This window comes from Gambusia affinis, linkage group LG06 (assembly GCF_019740435.1).
Source record: "Gambusia affinis linkage group LG06, SWU_Gaff_1.0, whole genome shotgun sequence".
Classification (NCBI taxonomy): Eukaryota; Metazoa; Chordata; class Actinopteri; order Cyprinodontiformes; family Poeciliidae; genus Gambusia; species Gambusia affinis.
Window position 1 is genome coordinate 27,414,577 of NC_057873.1, and position 21,504 is coordinate 27,436,080.

The following is a 21,504-nucleotide window of genomic DNA, read 5'->3' on the forward strand; positions in this document are numbered from 1 at the left end:
ATTAAAATTAAAATTAATAACTTAATAACAGTTAAAATATTTTCAGTCATTGTTTTAATTTGGGCAGTATGGTGGCAAAAATTGGTACTGCTGTCATCTACTGTCGTAGCAAGAAGGCCAGTGGCTTCAATCTTTTGTTTGGTAATATTTTCTCCAGAAAACCGGGATTCCCCCACAGTTCAAAAATATGCATGTTAAATTAAGTGATCTCTCCAAACTAGAATTGTTGTTTGTCACGTTTGTGTGTCTGCTGCCAGAAAAAAATAAAAATAAAAATAAAATATTCTGAGAATTTTACCAGCATACCTAGTGGAAGTTGATGGATGGGTTGATTATATTTCCAATCCTCGATGCTTCGTTAATATTCTTAAGTTAACTTATTATTCTTGACTTATTTGTATCCAATGAAAGTAGTGCAGATCTCGTGGGGTTTATCCAAGCTGACCTGTCTGCCTTAGTTTGGGGCCCCACATTCGCCCTCTTTCTCTGTCGTCAGCTGTGCCTGTCAGACTAAACTCAGGGCAAAATCCGTGTTCCTTTTGTCGTCAGCGCTGACGTCATCTTCTGACTAGTGACTGCTGTTATCAAGATGGCGCTGCGGCCAGGATCTGGGGGAGGCAGCAGGTATTTTAGCCTTTTTGAAGGAGAACTTATCGCACGTAATAATAACTTGATGAAACACGCACTTCTATATGTCGGCCAACTTTACATTTAGAGGGCTTTAAAATGCTTGCGTCGAAGGCGGGGTTTTTATTGTCTACACAGAGTGATGAGACGAGATGGCTGGCTGGCTGTCAGCTGTCACAGCTAACGTTAGCCCTCTGCCTCTTGTGGTCAAAGAGGAACAGAATGACATCACGAACCTTACATTTTTACACATTTGATGTTGTCCGTATTGGCTGTTCGCCTTGTTGTGATAGTATCCAGACGTTTGACGCCATATTTCTTAGAGATATGCTCATTAATCCCCTGTAGCCTCTAGCTCCCTGCAGGTATGTGGACAGGCCTGTTTGCATTCATTGTCACATTTCATAAAGCCTTCCATTGAAACAGAGTGTTTTTGATAATGTACCATGTGACATTTGAATTTCGACTGTTTCTCCTCACATAGAACAGGAGAAATTGTTATATGTCAAGGCTTCTCTTTAAGAGTCAAATATATCTGCTTTAAAGTTGATGGATAGTCAATCCTGTGCTGAGCGGGATAGCTAGCATATTCCTTCAAGTAGCTGGAAATATTAAAGTCTATTAGAAGGGGTGGTAATTATCATGTTCTGTGGAGGAGATAAAAAAGGACACTCTCATGATTTATTCATAAGAAGCAGCCTGAATAATAAATACTCTCTGGCTACAAGCATCTCAACTAGCCAGGTGATACTGATCCAACCTGTGAAACCGAAGACTTCAACACTGGGACTAAGGCGAGTCACGAATGACAAAAAACACGACTACACTGTGGTTAAGGCCTTTAAATCTATAAATAACCCTTGAATAAGCGCTTATTTGTTTGTCTCTGTGAATAGAGACATTGTATCTTCCCTTTGCATCACCGCACAACAAAAACAACACTGGAAATCACCTGAAAAGCCCCTCAGTGGGCAGTTGGTAGAGCGTGCGTAGAGGCCATAGTCTTCACGCGCTTGTCCTGGGATCGATTCCCATTTGCTCCATGTCTTCCCCGCAGTATCTCAGCTGGAAATACACAATATACCGTATCACATATTCCATAAATTGCTTGGTATTTAATAAAGAATGATGTTAAAATATTCTGGTGAAATTCACCAGAATATTTTAATCGTATTTTTGTTTACAGATGTATCACTATATTTTATTTCACTTATGGTTTCAGATGTGTGTGGTTTTTACTTACATTTTACCGTTTTTGGTGTTTTATTCATTAAAATCAGTAAAGTTTCTGTCTTTGAGAGGGCGAATTGCATTATTATGCCCTGGAAATGGGCTAAAAACCACAGTGTTGTTGTTTATCATGATAATTACTGGAATGAAATTTCAGTGTTTTCATTCATCTAACAAATTTCATGGTGAACTTACAACACACTGCTCCTCCAGATAACACACATCACAACTACAAAGGACCAAATCTTAGTGAGTGAATCAGGTCTCCAGGAAGCTGTTTAAAGTTTATAGAGGAAGTCTGGAAGCACAAAATTCAATGCATTTTTAATATGCTAATATTAAAATAAAAGAAAGAATTTGTAATCGGGGAACCTCTATTAGTTGCACACCTCTCTTTTTGTAGATGTCAATCAATGGAAAATAATCTCTTTATTGATTATAATTGGCTGTCATTCTTTACAAAACATTTCTGTTGTTTTTTTGTTTTGTTTTTGAATTTTTAACTAAAGCGGAACAAACGTTTTGATTGTTTCAGCCAAAACAATCTTTGGTTGAAAGCCCATTTACAAAGACATCCTTATAAATATGTAGTAAAAAACTCAGTGTGTTGCATCCTGTCGGGGCTGCACAGTGGCTCAGTTGGTAGAGCTGTTGCCTTGCAGCAAGAAGGTCCTGGGTTCGATTCCCGGCCCAGGGTCTTTCTGCATGGAGTTTGCATGTTCTCCCTGTGCATGGTGGGTTCTCTCCGGGTTCTCCGGCTTCCTCCCACAGTCCAAAAACATGACTGTCAGGTTAATTGGTCTCTCTAAATTCCCCCTAGGTGTGAGTGTGTGTGTGAATGGTTGTTTGTCTTGTATGTTTCTGTGTTGCCCTGCGACAGACTGGCCACCTGTCCAGGGTGACCCCCGCCTCTCGCCCAGAACGTAGTTGGAGAGGAACCAGCAACCCTCCTGACCCCATTAGGGACAAGAGTGAACAGAAAATGGATGGATGGATGGATTCTGTCATGTAATGAGTGATGACAGATTCATGCATAGCGCCTTGCTGTTTACTGTCATACACCACCTACTCTTCTAAATGCAGCCTCCATTTTCCCTTTATAGATCATATTTACATCTTGAAAACAATAGAAAGCGTTTGCATACCAAATGCGTTTTATTAAAGCCTTTCTTTCACCACACTTTTTTTTTTTTCTGAGATCCATGAGTCTGCTCAGTGTCACAGCTGCTGTAGCTGCTTATCCTCTCCCATGTTAATCTGCTCAGCCGTGGCCTGTTATTTGTTGTTGTGCTCTTAGAAAAAGGCTCCTCAAGCTGCAGCTCTTCCAGGGAACAGGTTGACCCTGAAAACCCGTCAGAGTGAGGCATCCTCACGGACATTATCACCTCCTGCTCTTAGTTTACCTCTAAATCGTTTCAGGGCTGAAACGATTAACTGTCGACTAATTTAGTAATTGATTATTAATTGCAGCATACAAACTCATAGAAAAAAGTCACATTTCTGGAAGAACACAGTCAGAAGAGCAATTAAGCCAAAAAATATATAAAATTTGTATTTCAGATAATCTTTACAGTCCAATTACTAATCGATTAATCTAAAAATTTGTCAACAGTGTTCTGATGTTAAGTCAAGCTCATGTTAGTGTTTTTGCTGCAGTTGCGTAATTTGATACAAATGATAAAGCGTACACTAAAACAATGTTGCGTTATATGAATTTTATGTTGCAAAAAAATGTTTTGTTTTGCATCTTTTAAAGTATTTCCAATATTGCATAAAAAATGCTTGCATGGTAAAATGAAAAACAGCCACATTCTGACAGCTGCAGAATGTGCCATCTTTGTAATCCGATTAATTGATTAATCATCAGAATAACTGATTGAATGATCTATGACTAAAGTAACATTTGATGGCCTGTGTCGATTCTCATTCTTCGTCAGCTCTAGTTTATGTAAGTGGGGCTGCTTAGCCAAGAATCCTCCCAGCCTTACTGAATGTAACCTAATTTTTTTGGTCCCTTTTGTTAATACATTTCTGAACACAATCACAGCGAATGTCAGTTTCTGATGCAAATTGTTTCTTATTGCTTCTCCTATCAGATGCACATGTACATAAGAGAACGTAGACCCTTTTAATACTCATTTAATGTGATTTGATTCTACTTGATATTGTTTAGCTCTGCTGATCTAAAGTAAATGTTGGTTGGCTCAGGTGGAGCACTTCCTGGCTGTCTTTATGTGTTCCTGCCTGGTTGCTTTCAGCCTGAAGAAGGAAAGAGTGGCAAGAAGTTCTTTGACAAATAGCTGAAGGCTTGTTTAGTTTGGCTCTGGTAAAGTGGGAGGCTTAGCCGACTTGGAGAGATTCCCTCCTATTATTTTTTTAAAAGCTTGTTTGTCGGCTCAAAAGCCCAGTGACGGACTCCAAAACGCCCGGGGACGCTAAGCTACCTCCAGGCTGCTGAGTTCCTTCATTGCTCTTGTTACTCTGCTGTATGTTCTGGTGCAGCTATTTACAGTCTGAAAGGGTTCATAATGGGAAAACTTAACCTTGATGTTTAACCGGTGTTAAAAGGATCACTTTGTCATTTTTTTTTCAGCTGTTTTGGGTTTGTATAACAAGCTAACAGTTGGTCTTGGAGCACATGGTGGTTCCAGTTAATCCTGTCTGGACCCTTGATGACAAAGATTCTTCTCTAGCTTCATAAACTCAGCATTTCACTTTGAACAACATGTGATTTATTGACCTGTCTCTCAGTGGCTCTCGTCACACCGTTCTCCCTGCAGGGATGCCTGTCTTTGCGACGTGGACAGACAGCTGTGATTATGTTGACCACATAATTGTGACAATTGGTATAATGAAAAAAATGTATTTAAAAACTGCAATTTAAAAAAATACAACCAATGTTTTTCAATATAACGTTTTAGCAACAGGGTGAGGGTTTTTTTTTTTTTTCCAGCCGTATTTAAACGAGCGTGTTTTGCCAAATTGCAATAAAAACACTTTTATTGGCAACAATAACAACTGGATGTTACTACTGGCGGAAATGACGAACAAGACGACAGGAGGGGGATAGAGGTGATGTGGGTTTTTAATGACTTATTGCGAGAGCAACTTATTCACGTGTGATTTTAATTGCGTTTTCTATTGAACGGAAACACAGCAATTACAAAATAGTGTTTTTTCAGCAATAGCAGCATGTCGACAAAGTTTTGCTCACATTTGTAATGGAGATGCAGCTTGGGATGTTGAGGAAGAGCAGCAACCATTACTGTCTTTCTTTTACTCTGACAATCCTGGTGATGTGTGTGAAATACTTAAATTTTAAAAATATGTTTTTGTAGTTTTTTTCAGATCGGATCTGATTTCCAATTTTAATCCATTTTTTTCTCACTTTCTAAACAATAAATCACAAATGTCTGTTTTTTTTTTTTTTTTAAAGTGGATTTTATTTTATTAATCTCTTCGGCGAGTTGCATGTCGGAGCATTAAGTTCAGGCTGTGTGAAGTTTTATTTAATTATGAGTCATTAGTCATAGTATTAGCAGAATTAAACACAACATTTTACCAGAAGAACGTTTTAAACTCACGAGACAAAAGTCTTGATTTGTCGGGATGCGACGTGTTCATCTCAGTTTGTCTGGTTCCTTCTTTGAAATAGACAAAACATAAAATCAGAAACTTGCTTCAAGCTTGCTTAAAAATGACCTATGATGCCAACAAATGTATTGGGGGAATAAATGTAGAAATGGATCCCGATTCCAATATTAATAATAATGTTAACACAAATTTGTAGGAAGCCCATTTCTGTGCTGCTGCTCTCTCTGTAGCCAATATTATTTTTATCCAAGAGATGCTTAAAATCTCCTAATCTCTGTTTTTCTTCTTTGTTTCTCAAGCTTTATGTATCCTGTCGGTGGGGGCCTGGGACCACCGCAAGGTAAGTTATTCTAAAGGCACCAATATATGAATGTTTTCAACCTGGTAATGTTCTAAAAGATACATGAGTCTTGGATCCTTTGTTACAAATGACCAAGCATTCTCTAAAAGAATACTGTTTTTGCATTTGAGGTGATAAAATGTTTCTTATTTAAGAAAGGAATTGAATCATTTCGTTATTTGCATCTTTTAAAATTCTTTCTAATATTGCATAAAAAAATCTGCTGAATGCTCCGACGTTTTATCTGATTAGTCGTCAGAATAATCGATGAGTGAATTAATGGTCAGTGGTGGGTGTGTTTCTGCTTCGCCGCTTTTCGTCTTTCCTCCTAACGAGAGTTTATTGTCACCACAGAACGTTAATCTTGCCACTTATCTGCGAACAATCAGACGTGCTGTCACCTAACAGCACACACTCGTGTCATTTGGAACGTTGATCTCGACGTAAACCCCCTGATAAGCCGTTAGCACGCCACCGGGACAGGCGTCTCTCCTGCTCCCTTCACCCGTGTCATTTCACTCAGACAAATTAGAATGTGAGCGGCCTCTTCAACAACCATTTATTCAGCCCAGTTGAGTCTTAACACGGTGACTAATCTCTGTGGGTCGGGGGGAAGAGCTCCTGCTCAGTAATGTTCGGCAGCTTGCACAGCATCTGTGAACTTGAACACACACTTTCCCAAATCCCTCCCTCGCCCCCCCACCTCCGTCCAACTCTCCTTGTTTTGCTCCAAGCTGTCGCTGTAGTCACCAGAAACACTGATTCGGTTGTTCTAGTGTCTCTTTGCGTGTTCTCAGCTGTTCTCAAAAACGTGTTGTTTTTTTTTTTTTTAGCGAGATCAAATCATTTTCGAACATGGCAGACTGTTTTTTCTGTGACCCGTCGCCTTGTGTTCCTTGAACCGGACCCTGGTTGTCTACGTTGACACGTCCAGCAGCTTGGAACGCTGTTTGTCTGTCTCCCACAGGAATGGTCCCGATGCCGCAGCAGCAGCCGCAGCCACAGCAGGGCTTCCCCATGGTTCCTGTCATGCAGCCCAACATGCAGGGAATGATGGGGATGAACTTTGGGGGGCAGATGCCCCCTGGTGCCATTCCAATGCAGGTCAGCCTCCCTTTATTTTGTACTTGAGTTCCTGATTTTTGTTATTCAAAGGGGCAGTATTATATGTTTTCCAGGTGTAGAGTGTTGTTTTAAAGCACAATAAAGTAACTATGTTACCTTCAGTTCTAATAAAAATGCTACATATATCCAATACGACTTAAAAGAAATATAACTCCTTCAAATAGTGCTTCTGTCTCTTTAAGAAGCTCTTGCTCTCTCTGAACCTCTGCCTTCAGGAAGTCATGACATCACTCTTCTATTAACTCTAACGTTTTTACCAGCGTTTCACTGAGAAGTAGCTCATGATGAGCTCAGCAGATGTGCAGTTCCAATTAGTTTGCTGATTGATGTTGGCTAGTCTGAAGGAGCTGAGTGTAGTAGGAGTAGCGGGGAAGGGGAAACTCCGAAGCTGGGAAACTGCGGCTCTGAGGCGCCACTAGGTTCACCTAGCTGAATGTTGCCATGGAGATTACAGGGATTTCTCAGACATCCATGAAAGAATCAAAGCAACACTCCAGGTATGTTTTAATGAGGGAATAAAATTATAACATGATGTAAAACTTATAATACTGCCCCTTAAAGGAAAGGTATTTTTAATACACTAATATTCTATTAGCAAATTTTTTCAAGAACATCTCAAGATGTTATTGAGAAGATGTTACATTTGTAAGAATCTGTTCAATTAAATTTTTTCCTTTCCCTTTATGAAGCCATTTAATGTCAAGTAAAAAGGCGGTGACAGAAGGAGAGCTAATATAATTTTTGTACTGGTTTCAATGTGTGTGTGTTTTTATTCAGGGTGGGATGGCAATCGGGATGCAGACCCCCGGGATGCCATTTTTAGGTCAGCCCCAGTTCATGGGCATGAGACCAGCTGGACCCCAGTACACAGCTGACATGCAGAAACAGATGGCCGAGGAGCATCAGTAAGCTACATGCTAACATGTTGTTTCTGCTTCCTCATTACCGCATCAGCTTTCATATGTTCTGTTTTTATTGCAGGTATAGGGCTGAAGCAATGATGTCTTAAAATATAACCGCAAAGAAAAATATTATATTCACTCTGAAATGAATGTGCTGTAAAATTTTGTATTAAAAGTGAAACAAAAAATTTTAGCAAAAAGGTAGTTAAACACAAATGACTGATTTACAACTAAATGTTCCATATACAGTCAGACAAAAATGTAAACAATTGTACACAAAAAATTGGTTTAATCACACCTGAATTGTGGGCTTTTATCAAGACTTCAAAGTCTAAATTAAGACGTCTAAACTAGGGATGAATATCAGCATTAACATCGGCATCTGCTGATTTTTAGTCATTTTTTTTAATCAAATCGGTTCAATTCTCAGCCCAAATTACATAAGATTGGGCTGAGATGAACAACCAAAATTTATTTCCATCTTGTTGCCGTTTGGTTCTGGATGGGGAGGGGAAGAGGTTGTTCATGTGTAGACCTGTCGCCATAACAAATTTCTGGGACCGATACAGATATTAATATCGGATCGGTACATCTCTAAAAGTAACATCTTATGATGTTCCCTTTTTCTATAGTGTTGTACCTTTAAGATTCAGCGTTCCAATAAACTTCCTGTGTTTTTATTCCAGAAAACGTCTGGAGCAGCAGCACAAGATGCTGGAGGAGGACAGAAAGAGAAGACAGTTTGAGGAGCAAAAGCAGAAGCTGAGGCTGCTTAGCAGCGTCAAGCCCAAGGTGATTCCCTCCCAATGTCACCTTTTGGTTTTATACAGTTTCCAGGCCTCAGATTTTCTTTGTGTAACTCTCTGCTTGGTTTGCGCCCAGACAGGGGAGAAGAGTCGGGACGACGCCTTGGAAGCCATCAAAGGCAACTTGGACGGGTTCAGCAGAGACGCTAAAATGCACCCGACTCCTTCATCACAGACCAAGAAGCCAGGTAGATTCAGTCTGTTCATGGAGTTCCTGACACTTTACTCCCATTTTACTTCAGAGCTTAAAGAAACTGTGGTTTGTTGGAGTCAGGGACGTGGCTTTCAGTCTGAAAATTGATCCATAATTGCACCGTATTCGACCCATAAAATGCATCTTATTTTTTCTGAATTTCTGTCAGTCTTATTGTCGTCGTGTTTTTAATTCAGACTTCTGTTTTTAGATCTCATTTCCACTCTTCTTAAGTAAATTTATTTTTATTAACAGTTATGTTACTTTGGGGCATTTAATGATATATTTGAACTTTTGTTTTTGAATTATACATGCACATCCAATTATACTTTAGATATGGTTTTAGCCATTAGAAATTGCTCTCGCAATTCTTGCCGTCAGTAAGAATTGAGCCACTTTCTGCTGTGTTTATGGAGGATATTCCCTATATTATAATTTGTGTGACCAGTGAATCTTTGAAGTTGTTTTTATTACAAGATGATTTTTAAAAAATCATCAAAAGACTATAAATAAATACAAGAGTCAGTATGAAGCTGAAGTTGGCTAGTCTGTGCGTTTAAAGCTGCATTATGCCACTTTTATAGAAAAAATATTTTGTTACACATTTGTTGAAGCTGTCACTATGTCGTGACAGTATGTTATAAAATGAATAATCTGTGAAAAAAATTTAACTCCTCTGCCTTCTCCCAGTGCTAACTAGAAACAACCAATCAGATCCAGAAGGCGGGTCTTAGCCAAGGCTAGTGGGCATGGTCACTCATGAATATGAATAAACAGTTTTATTCATTCATAATGTTTCTCTGCCATTAGTGTATCATGTACATGTACAGTGAGAACACGAGGGTGATTGACAGCACTGAGACCCTCCTCCTTGCTCTGATTGGTTGCTTTTGGTCAGCAGTGAGTTGTGCGTTGTTTCAGATGAGTCGGCAGTTCAGGAGGAGCTCAACATACTGTCACAACATAGGGACAGTTTTAACAAAAACATATATTTTATAAAAGTTACAGAGTGCAACTTTAAAGTGCTGTTAAGGCACAAACATAATATCCTTATATGGTTAACCAAAATCAAAAAATGTATAATAAAATATTGGCTATCTTTTGGTTACATTTTTTTCTCACGTAACATTGACTCCCCCCCCTACACAGCCCCTTTAATTCATTCTCCATCGTTGTGTGTGTGGTTTTTTTTGCCGTCTTCATTATGTCCCCGTTTTGCAGAGTCATCATCGTCACACCCGCCTGTCACCACTCATTCCCTCCCCCCAGCTTTCTCCGAGGACAGTGACGAGTTTAGTGACTTTCAGGGGCCCGTAGAGACCCCCGCCTCCTTCCCTCCGTCCTCCTCTTCCTTCTCTTCCACCGCCGCCTTCAGCCTCTCCTCTCAGGTCCACGCCCAGCCTCCGTCCTCCGTCGCCTCTCAGGACGTGGTTGAGGACGATGAGGAGTTTAGTGACTTTGTTCAGGGCCCTGTAAACACTTTCCCTTCCTCCAGTTTGCACTTCACCTCTCAAGCCCCAGCTCAGCCATCATTCACTTCCTCTCCACCTCTCCCCGCCTCTGTGTCCATTCCCACTGCCTCCCAGCACTCTGCTGTCAACACCACTTCACAACCTTCATTTCAAGGTAACTCTTCTTTGTCTTGGTTCACACCCTGTTTCCATCACACTCAAGTGTTTCCTTGTGCCAAAAATACATAATACTGCCCCTTTAATGAGTCTTTATGTAGTAGACCAATACAAAATAAAGGAAAATTGGGAAGAGAAAGTATAATGATGGTCAGTTTTTCAACTTTTTTCTTTTCCATAAATAAATAGTGACATTATCTAAAATTCTAATTCTAAAATTAGTTTCATATGGCCTGTTAACTAATTGCTTCATACACCAGGTGAGGAGACTGCAACTGTCATTTATCAGTGGTAGTTTCTCTGCTGAGCGGACACTTGGCAACGCTTTGCGCTGTGAGTGTCGGACCAGACAGCTGCTCTCCTGTTCAGGGGACCGAAGCGGCCAACCCTCTGTCCAGTCAAATCTCTGGCCACTGAGTCACTTCTGACTTCATTTGTTAGTCAACACTTGAGATCAGGAAGAGAAGCTACTGACAGACGAGGCAGGCGATGAAAAATTTCAGATTTCAGGGCTTTTTTGGTGATTTTTATTGTAAACTGTAATTAGAATAAAAAAGGTCAAATGAAGCACATAGGTAGTTCAATTCTATTTCAGAGTTTGGAAAAGAAACATTATGTGTGACATTATTAACTCCCAGGCTTCCAGAATGAAATTTAAATTTCTAAATGTTAAATTATTTTATAGATGATCATGAAAATCAGATTTTTACTTTTGATATGCAATACATGCACTATGTCACACTTTCTTTAACCTCCTACAAAAACCCCACACTGTCTGGATGCTACTAAAGGAGCTTCTTCCTCGTTCACCCCTCCAGGCCCCTCGCTGGAAGAGAAGTTCTTCTCCTCCTGCGATCTTACCGCCGATAAATCTGCTCAAATTAGCTTTAAGTCCAAGCAGAGTTTGGCTCAGATGGCTCCGAGAGCCAGGGTTTCGTCCCAGTTCTCGGCCAGCCCCAAGGCCAGGAACTGGGCCGCCGCCACCGAGGACTTGAGCTCCGTCTTCGTCACGGAGAAGACCCAGGAAGCCGCGGCTTCACCGCCCGACCCCCAGCTGCCGTCAGCTGCTCAGAGCGGTAGTGAGAGTGGTGAGAGAAGCGCCCGTTTACTGGACTTTACTGCTGCTTCTACTGCACCTTGCTTTGCTTCAGCGTTAACGAATAACAATAAATACCTTCATTCTAACTGGTTGTAGTTTCCAGTCTTTCTTGTTTCAGTTTGTATGAAATTCAGGGAGTAAACAAATCAAGCTTTCTGATTCTCTGGAATTCTCCATGACGGCGTATTTGGTCATTGCAGATGGGGGGGGGGAAAATTTAAATTACATTTTTGCCAAAAATTTCAGAAATTTTGAAATTAATATCAGAAATTTTCTAGAAAAATTTGGACATTTCCAAGCTCAAAGTAAAAAAAAAATTCAAGAAAAAAAACAAAAATTTTCAGATACATTTCAGAAATTTTCTTGACAAAAACAGTGGAAACTTCTTAACTCTACAAGTAGAAAATTTGTGAGAAAAATATTCACAAATTTCAGGGTCGATCTCAGAAATTTTCTGGAAAAAAATGTGAAAATTTCCGAGTGTCATAAGTGGAAATATTTCACCTTTCAATTTCCTAAAGTCAAAAGTTTTCGACTTTACGAGCTCAGAAAATTTCCAAACGTTTTTTAGAAAATTTCCATAATTTATGTTCTTATGACCACAACATTTCAAAAGTCGAACAATTTTGACTTTGGATGTCGAGAAATTTCAAAGTTTATAAGAGGTCAAATACAAAATTTGAAGTTTTTATTTTTCCTTCACATTTTTGACTTTTGGAGTTCAGAAAATGTCCACAACTGTTTCTAGAAGATTCCTGAGCTTAATCTCAAAATTTCAGAGTTTTTTGGTGGAAATGTATTCTTTAACTTTTTTTGATTTTCTATCTACGATGTCGCACCGTCCAGCTCTCTGTAAATCCTCTGCTACGTTTCTGCTTACTTTCCGCCTTTGTCAGAGGCTCTCTCTGCTCCTGGCAATGAACCGTGTCTGTCGGGGTCTCTGGGTGATTCCTGCTGACTAATAAACCGCCATCCGCCTCTCTTTCACCGTGGATTTGAGTCCCAGACAACAACCTCTGGCTCATGGCTCCTTCTCGGTTTTAACAGGGATAGATTCCTCTTGGGAGGCCACCTGATCTGATTGTGCATGTTACCTCCTGGCAATGAACCGTGTCTGTCGGGGTCTCTGGGTGATTCCTGCTGACTAATAAACCGCCATCCGCCTCTCTTTCACCGTGGATTTGAATCCCAGACAACAACCTCTGGCTCATGGCTCCTTCTCGGTTTTAACAGGGATGCGCATGAATTGGTAGATTCCTCTTGGGAGGCCACCTGATCTGATTGTGCATGTTACTTTGCTATTTCTGGTTGTTTTTTTCCTGTCCATGTTATCGAGAGAAATAAAATGCCAGATAATCTTTCTTTAAAGACTTCATCACTACCAGAAAAAACTTGCTTTTTTATCACTGTTGGTGTTGAAATTGTATTCTTTAACTTTAATTTTCTCATTGAAGATGGGATTTACGGCCTTATTTAGAGGAACTCTTGTGATTTATCTGCAGCGAGCCCGGCAGACGTCAAGCTCTTTTTTTTTTTTTCCCCCCTCTGTTGAGTTTGACGCCAGCGGGGCTCAGGTGTCGGCAGGCCCAGACGAGACGCTCATCGTAAAAACTAACTGAGTGTCTCCCGGTCTGCTTGTGACAGCAGGTGTTGCTGTGTATCCACAACAAGAGCACATTCAGTCCATCCCGCCTGCCTGGGTTTACAACGACAGCCTGGTCCCAGGTAAGCGCTTCCACTCAAGGACGGGATCAGTGTTTCAGTTTTGGGTTATTTATTTCCTGCTGAGTGGTACCTAATTTTGGTTTTTGTGTTTTGTTTTTTTTTGTTTTGTTTTTTTTCTGCTGGGGAAAAAAAAATAAAATAAAATTCTGAAATTTTTTAGATTAGTCTCAGAGGTTTTCTAGTAATAACGTGAAATTTTCTGATGATCAAAGTCAAAATTTTGCAAGAAAGACATTAAATTAATTTTGAGATTAAACTCTGAAATTTTCTAGGAAAAAAAAAACTTGGACACTTCTGAGTGTCACAAGTCAGATATTTGAGACTTTTGAAAATCTGAATTTCTATGTATTTTCTAGAAAACTTCCAAGACTTATTTTGAATTTCTGAGTTTTCTGTTGGAAATGTGCTCCTCCTTTTGTTTCTCTCTACAGTGGCCCTAACACTCATACCTAACTCAATCCTCATTTACTTATAATACTGGTAGATAAAATTTAGTGCAACCTCTTAACTTGAGAAATCACCTGATGGTGTCCTCCTGTGAGCATCATGAAGGCTAAAGAAAACTCCAGACAGGTTTGATAGGAACTTTACCGACAATTAATTAATTAATCAAAATGGTAAGTTCATTACTCAGATTTTAACGTGTTAAAAAGATTTAGCGCATTTTATTCTTCTCCATACGAAAGTACCAAGTCAGAATCTTTGTATTCTTATGTTTTTGGTGCAACCAACCAGCAATGGATGACAAAGCCGCTTCTATCGGCCGACTGAGGGGTGAATTTTTGCTTCAAAAAACGTTTAAAGTACGGTTAAGATTTAAAATAATGCCATAGACTTTGAAAATGTTATGATGCGATGGCCTACCCTTCATATGAAGGTGGAAATATTAGGGAACATCTACAGACCTACCAAGGCGTGGCATTAGATTTGAATTTTCTTTAAATGATGAAAACCAATTCTGTATTACTTTGTGTAACTATATAAAATAACTCTGAAAAAATGTGTTAAAGGTCGACGTTACAAAATGTAAATTGGGAAAGAAAGTCCTATAAACATGAATCTCTGGCTGTTCTTCCTGGCAGACATGTTTAAGAAGGTTTTGGACCTGACGATGACTCCGGCGGGGATAGACACGGCGAAGCTCTACCCCATACTGATGTCGTCGGGGCTTCCCCGGGAGGCGCTGGGGCAAATCTGGGCATCAGCCAACCGCACAACCCCCGGCATGCTGACCAAGGAGGAGCTCTATACCGTACTGGCACTAATCGGTGTGGCACAGGTAACAACAGCAACAAACAACCACAAATAAATACCCCTTCCCCTTGCAACAACTCCAGGAATAATCCTCAACACATTCCTCTATCAAACTTTAAACGTGAAAAAAACAAAACAAAAAAAAGCAGCATTCTTAATGAGTTCCAGGCTCATGAAGCACGGCGAGCCCGACGTCTCCTGCCGTCATACGAGTTCAGCAGGAGACTTCTTATCAGCCCCAGCCTGTCGCATAACGTGTTTCCCCCTCGGCTGGGGAGGGAAGGGGGGTTGCAAATCTGCAGGCAGCTCACGAAACGCGGCGTGCCACCGTTTTCCTCCCCGGAATAATAAAACACCGCCAGTGATGTAAATCTCCTACGTCCTTAAAAAAAAAAACGAACCCAAACAAGGTGCGTTCTGCCACAGCAAATCTGCTCTGAGACAGAGAGGAACAGTTTACTGCCTGAGGGCCCCATAAGTCTGTTAAAGACGCTTTTTCACCACTTTAATCAGTAAATGTACATTAAAATTGTGTAAAAGGGGCTCTTTTGAGCTGTACATCATGTTGTAATGGTATTCTCTCATCAAAAACATACATGGAATGTTGCTTTGATTCTTTCATGCATATTTGAGAAATCCTTTAATCTCCATGGCAACCATTGAGCCTTGCAAAAAGGTCTGGGTGGACCCAGCGCCGCCTTTCAGATGAAACTCCCCCTCAGAGCTGCAGTTTTCAAGCTTCCCCTCCCTCCCGACTCCTCTAGTCGCAAATCTGGGCCCCAGCCAACCGCATAACTTCAGACTAGCCGGCGGAAATGACCAAGCACCTGGTAGAAGCGAGTTAAATTACAAAGTCAAATTTGTTTTATGTCATTTTTTTTTTTTTTTTACCAAATGTAGGATATTTACTTGATTATGCTATATAATGGCACTATGTGCCTGGAAAACACATAATACTGCTCCTTTAAATAAGTAATCATTAATTTATCCCATTTTTTGGACCTAATAAAGTATTTTTAACTTGAATTTAGTGAAAACTGTCTTTCTCCATTCCAGACTGGCCTCCCAGTGTTGAACATGGAAATACTGAGTCAGTTTCCATCCCCGCCCATGCCCAACCTGCCGGGCCTGGCCATGGCCCTGGCCTCCGTCATCCCTCCGCACCAGCAGCCCATGATGACCCACCCGCCCGTCTCCATGTCCATGGCAACACCAGCAGCGCCAGTACCGGTACCAGTCATGGCTAAGGCACCCACCGTGCACGCTCCACCGCCCACGAACGCAGGTTTCATCGCCACTTTCCCACCCGGACCAGCAGCACAGGTGCAGACCCTGGTTAAAGTGTCGGAGCTTCTCATTTTTTCACATTACAGACCAAAATTTTAATGTCATTTTATGACAATGTCATGTTGGAGCCAAACAAAGTAGAGCTTCAATGTGAAATGGAAGGAAAATTATACAGGGTGCGCTCTATAGTCTGGAAAGTACGGTGTAAAGTGTTAAAAAAAGTCAAACAATAAAAATTTTTAATTGGTGAACAATGCTTAGCCTGGTCGGGGTGCAAGTAAAGCCTGGTGGTCCTGCAGGCTTATGATATACTGCGGGAAACCGTGAGCAACTGTTCACTTTGTAGCAGTATTTTCTGATTTTTCAGACAAAAAAAGTGGAAATCCGATTTTCTGGTCAATCACAATCTTTAAAAAGCTTTACAAATGTGATTTGTAAAGTCAGGCTTTTTAAAGGTTGTGATTGACCAGAAAACTGCAATCAGTGCAATCGATATTCTGTAACTGCAGAAAAAGGTGGTTCTTCAACATATTCACTCATTTGGGTTGAATACAAATGCACACCACATTTCTTTTTATTAAACATTTACTAAACCATGTCTCAATTATCTTCTATTCTACAAATATGCACTTTTTTTATGCTGGTCTGTTATAAAATCCTCCGCATCCGTTCTCGTAGGGGAGCAAAACCGACGACGATGACTTCCAGGACTTCCAGGGCGCGCCGAGGGCCGGAGCCGGAGACCAGGCCTTCGCTGATTTCAAGGGCGAATCCGGAGGAAGTTTTCCCACCGCTGCTGCTGCTCCTGCTGCCGCACACCAACATCCAAACAGGTGAGGATGAGACTCCACCACGGAAAATATTTTCCATGAGTTGAAATGTTCCAATTTTAAGTATTTTAAAAAAGTCACATGAATAATCCGGAGTTTACCGCTATATTGCCGATATACTTCATAGTTGCCGTTCCTTCTGCATTCCGACTACCTTCTCTGAAGAAGAGCTGTGATTATATGCAGAGACAAGTGTCAAATATTCAGCTGCCGTTGGTTATTTATAGCCCAGTTATTTAGCATAATAATTGCGCTGCTCATTGTCTGTCTTACACCGCCTTAATGTCTTGTAATAACCTCCTCTGAATAGCAATGAGCTCGGGTCATGTCTTAATGAATTGATTTCAGTGGACAGTAGAGCCTCATTTCTCTATATTACTTTCTAGGCTCCTTTCCCACAGACTGCTCTTTCAGTGAGACGGATCTGCACGGCAATTATCTACAGAGATATGGAGAGTAGCAGGAAAGAAAAAAAACATCTAAGTCAAAGGAGTCTTTATAGCTCTAGCTTTAAGGGTTTTGAAAGAAATCCTGTCGCAGTTAGCGACAGTTGTTCAGATAAATCATATGTCAGAGTCGAACCGGTAGCCATAACTACACTTACATCCTGAATGTGGGAGATAATTTACCAATAGTCTAGTCAGTTATTTTAAGTGTAGTTTTTTCTCTTTTTTTTTGGGATTTAATTATTAATTAATAGTTATTAAATGTCCTTTTAGCATTAATAAAGTATTTTTGAATTGAATTGAATTGAAATTTGCAAATTTAAAGCTGGTAAGGCTCGGATTAGAACGTGACAATGGAGCAAATCTTGGCTGCTGTTCTTTTATTGACTCAGGATATATATCGGCACTAACATCAGTCATTTTCTACCATATCAATAAAAATGCCTTGGAAGAGTTGTAAATATTTTTCACTTCCGATATAACAATATTGCAGCTTTGGTTTGGCTCATATTGATACTGACGCAATACAATATAAGCAGGAATAATGCATACTTTTATTATTTATTTTGTTGTGTGGAATGTTTGAGAAAGACTTGATCAAGTGATATTTCTCAGAGAACAATAGAAAGTAATAATTGGTATGAAAACAATTTTTATTTGTTGTTAACTAGTGGGTCTGTGTGTGGGATACAATCACTGGTGGGTAGAAATTCTGGGCCGGACTAAACGCTGCAGCAGATTCTTCTGTTGGGGATTTTTATATGCAGGCTAATATAATCTGATACTTGGTTTTTGGTTGAAAATATAATGTATATATAATATTTATAATGTTGGTTAATACCAGTTATCAGCAATAGCAGCGATGTTAATATCGAATTTCAGCACAAATTTTCCCATCTGTTCGTCGTTGGTTAGTTTGTGGCTTTATGCAGCTTTTTGATAATTGTGCAGAATGGTCAAATGCATTTTAATTCATACCTTTTTAGGGCTGAGCAACATATCAAATTATTTTTGTCATTTCTACATCAATGTGCAAAATATTGAAATTCAGCTTGCAAGATTTAGTAAGATTTCATTCAATGCCATACATGCAAATTCTGTATGCCAAAATATATTTATTTGACATTTAAACGGCAATATCTGTTAGACCAGGATACACAATATTAGAAAATCTTTCCTATTTTCTTATTTTCTCTCTTTCTTCATAACATGTGGAATAGACTAACCAACAATTATTACACCCCAAACATCCTTTTGTTATATCGACATTCCACAGACTGATATTACGTTGACGACATATTCACAATATATCCTGTCTCTTATATCACTTATAGCGATGTAAGATGTATTTCTTTTGCAGCCTTTTTTTCCTAAAAGAGAAATAAATAAAATCTCTTAAACCTAACCAAAAACAGATGCAAAGTTTTGTTGTTGGTGTTCACACTTCATGGTATCTGAACGAAGCTTGTGCGTCCCTGCAGCACGGCCGCCATGCTGACTCCGGTGTCTGGCTCGTCCTCCTCCTCTGGCAAGTCCTCCGATAAGTACGCCGTGTTCAAGCAGCTGTCTGTGGATCAGCCCACAGAGCCCGCTCCCCCCGTCTCAGGTAGCGCAACATGTTGGCTCTGATGTGTACAGCTCCGTCTGTCCTCGCTGAATTATTACTGACAAATACAGCCACGTAGAAAAACAAAGACCGTTCATGCTTAGAAAATATTGTCCTGAAGTTAAATACGGCAGTCATTTTGTTTGTTTTAGTATTTTTATATTTTAAATAGGAGTGAGCATCAATCTGGGCCTGTCGCAATAACCAATTAATCAGTTAATCGCATGATAAATTAAAATGAGCTAGATCATTTTCTATTCTGATTATTTTTTAAGAGCGTTTATGCTTGTGTTTTTTATCACCGTTTTTAGTTGTGGTTTTTGATTTTTATGTTTTATTTTCATATTTATAGCATCTTCCAGTTTCAGTGTTCTTTATGCAGTTAAAGTACATTAGTCTTTAAGAGGTCAAAATTGCATTATTTTCCCATGATCAATGTGTTACTTGAAAATGGTCTCAAAATAGCATTATTATCATTTATCGCAATAATTTCTGAAACAATTTATTGTCCAGCAGAATTTGTTACTGTGACAGACCCACATATATTGCATTGTTTATCATTTATTGTGAAAAAGTTCTTACATTAAAAGAAATTTGATTTATTGTGATAAATTTTAGTTGCTGATGGTAAATTTGAAAAAAACATCAAAACTGACATTGTGATTGGAAACATTATTTTTGTTTTTTTTTCTCCACCGTTTGTTCAACAAGAGTATCAGTAAATCCAAAATATGATTAAATGCCGTTACTGTGCTGATATGAGTCACTCTTTTCTAAAGAAGAAACTTTTTTCAAATGGAAATGTTTTTCAAGAGCAATATTTGTGTTTGTAGTGCTTTGAAGAATGTTGTGTCATGCAGTGACAGTCATATATATTCATGCAGGTTTCCGACCCCTAATGATAAATAGTTTGCATTATTAGACGGCAGTGTCCATCGCTTATCCTTAGCGATGGACACTGCTTACCAGACCACTAGAGTCAAAGAAAATAGTATTCATTTCTATGGGACCAGATGAAGCAATTAAAGCCGAAAGCAGAGCAACTTTGTTGAGTTCCATTCACCTTTACTGTTATCTTTTGAAATTCTTCAGCTCTTACAGTCTTAATAACTCATAGATATGATTCATTTGTCATAAAATACTCTCTATTTCCTCTTTCTTAGTTTTAAACACCTCAGTGACACAGAAAATGGCTAAAATTGGGTATTTTTCCTTCAGTAACAACATCCACACTGAAGAGTGTGGTCAGTGCCCCCTGGTAGAGCTCAGAAGGAAACGCTCATCTGATTTTGACTCATTTTTCTGTTTCATTGTTTAGATGCTGGGGACAAATACAGTGTATTCAGACAGCTAGAGCAACCTGCTGACAAGAAAACAGTCGGTAAGAAACTCAACTTCTCTTTGTTTCAAGTCTAATTTCTGTTTTTTCTGCTGTTTAAAGAGAACTTGTTTCACATCTTCCTTGAGAGAACAAAACATATCCATACATGAAAATGGGTGAGGGGTTCGGGGTCAGAGCCAGATTATTTCTAGTAAAACATGTAGTTGCAAATTGGGAAAAGCCGTCACGCGCCATGACGGCATTGTTCCGTGTTTACGCTGTCCCATGTTGATCTCCGTGTGTTTCCCATCCGTGCTTCATTAGAACAGCTTCTGATGGGGGCTCCTCTCACGACTCCAGTAAGTCATGCTTTGCTGTGACCTTTCTTTGGCATTGCCGGGCTCCGTCTTCTCTAATGAGCCCATTAGTTTTCCCTCTTCCACCATGCAGCTGCCATGTGAACAGATTCTCTCTTTCAGTCCCTGCATATATTACTACTACAGTGTGTCGAGACATGTTGAAACTTAATGCAATCTGAGTTTTGGTTTGTGCTATAATCAACATCTTGTTGTATGATTTTTTTTTTTTTTTTTGCAACACAAATGAGACATTTTTATAGTGTTTAGGTTTTTTCTTTAATCAGTGCAGAAAATGCTCATCTTGACTATTATTTTCTGTTCATTTGGAAAAAGTAATAAAGATTGTAAGTTTTGCAATTTGAATCTTCCACTAGCATGATCATGTGGGCGTTTGTCTAAAGTTTACATACATTCATCACTGGTCATCAGAGTCGCATTAATTTGGGGTTTTTAATGGTGCTGAACAATATGACTGAAAAAGTATCACGATATAATTGTTTCATATCAGTCGATATCAATGATTAAACTTAATGCAATCTGAGTTTTGGTTTGTGCTATAATCAACATCTTGTTGTATGATTTTTTTTTTTTGCAACACAAATGAGACATTTTATAGTGTTTAGGTTTTTTCTTTAATCAGTGCAGAAAATTCTCATCTTGACTATTATTTTCTCTATTATTCTCAATAGGTTGTTGCTAGGCAACTAAAGAGTCAACCTGCAGCCAGCTTTAAGGTTTCGCCACCGTGTCTCTTAACTGCTTAAAAAAATAAAATGGCGGCACAGAGTCAAAGTAGAAAATGAGCTGGAGAGGAAATGGAGGATTAAAGAGGAACGGTCACGCAACCATTTTGGCTACATTTCAGATATCTAAATGAAAAGTGATCAGTAGTTACTGTTCTAAAATGCTTACGCTGTGATAGTTTTTCCATTCCGTTAAACCCTCGGCGGAGGTTAAACAATTAGGTGTTGTGATATGACAGTGCTGTCAAAACAGACATCGGAACTGGCTTAAGGATGGATAGAACAAACGACCAAACTGCGTTTACAGGTCATTTCCATATCTAAATGAAAAGTTATCAGTAGTACTGTTCTGACAATTAGGTGTTAACCCTGTGTATGAGTCAGAGTGG

The 21,504-nt window shown here is 39.5% G+C and overlaps 1 protein-coding gene across 9 annotated transcripts in view; it reads left to right on the forward strand.

The window, feature by feature from the left end:
- Positions 1 to 517: 517 nt before the first annotated feature.
- Positions 518 to 21,504, forward strand: part of synrg (synergin, gamma) — a 51,990-nt gene continuing 31,003 nt past the window's right edge. The window contains exons 1-14 of one of the 9 annotated variants that reach the window (XM_044118984.1): positions 518 to 624; positions 5,751 to 5,791; positions 6,759 to 6,895; positions 7,694 to 7,821; positions 8,505 to 8,610; positions 8,701 to 8,812; positions 10,039 to 10,443; positions 11,264 to 11,533; positions 13,189 to 13,269; positions 14,352 to 14,548; positions 15,580 to 15,846; positions 16,489 to 16,643; positions 18,568 to 18,692; positions 20,011 to 20,073. In XM_044118984.1, coding sequence (XP_043974919.1) covers positions 590 to 624; positions 5,751 to 5,791; positions 6,759 to 6,895; positions 7,694 to 7,821; positions 8,505 to 8,610; positions 8,701 to 8,812; positions 10,039 to 10,443; positions 11,264 to 11,533; positions 13,189 to 13,269; positions 14,352 to 14,548; positions 15,580 to 15,846; positions 16,489 to 16,643; positions 18,568 to 18,692; positions 20,011 to 20,073 — 2,122 coding nt within the window. In that variant the 5' untranslated portion in view covers positions 518 to 589. The remainder of the gene's footprint in view (positions 625 to 5,750; positions 5,792 to 6,758; positions 6,896 to 7,693; positions 7,822 to 8,504; positions 8,611 to 8,700; positions 8,813 to 10,038; positions 10,444 to 11,263; positions 11,534 to 13,188; positions 13,270 to 14,351; positions 14,549 to 15,579; positions 15,847 to 16,488; positions 16,644 to 18,567; positions 18,693 to 20,010; positions 20,074 to 21,504) is intronic. The other 8 variants (XM_044118985.1, XM_044118986.1, XM_044118988.1 and 5 more) reach the window with 8 other exon arrangements.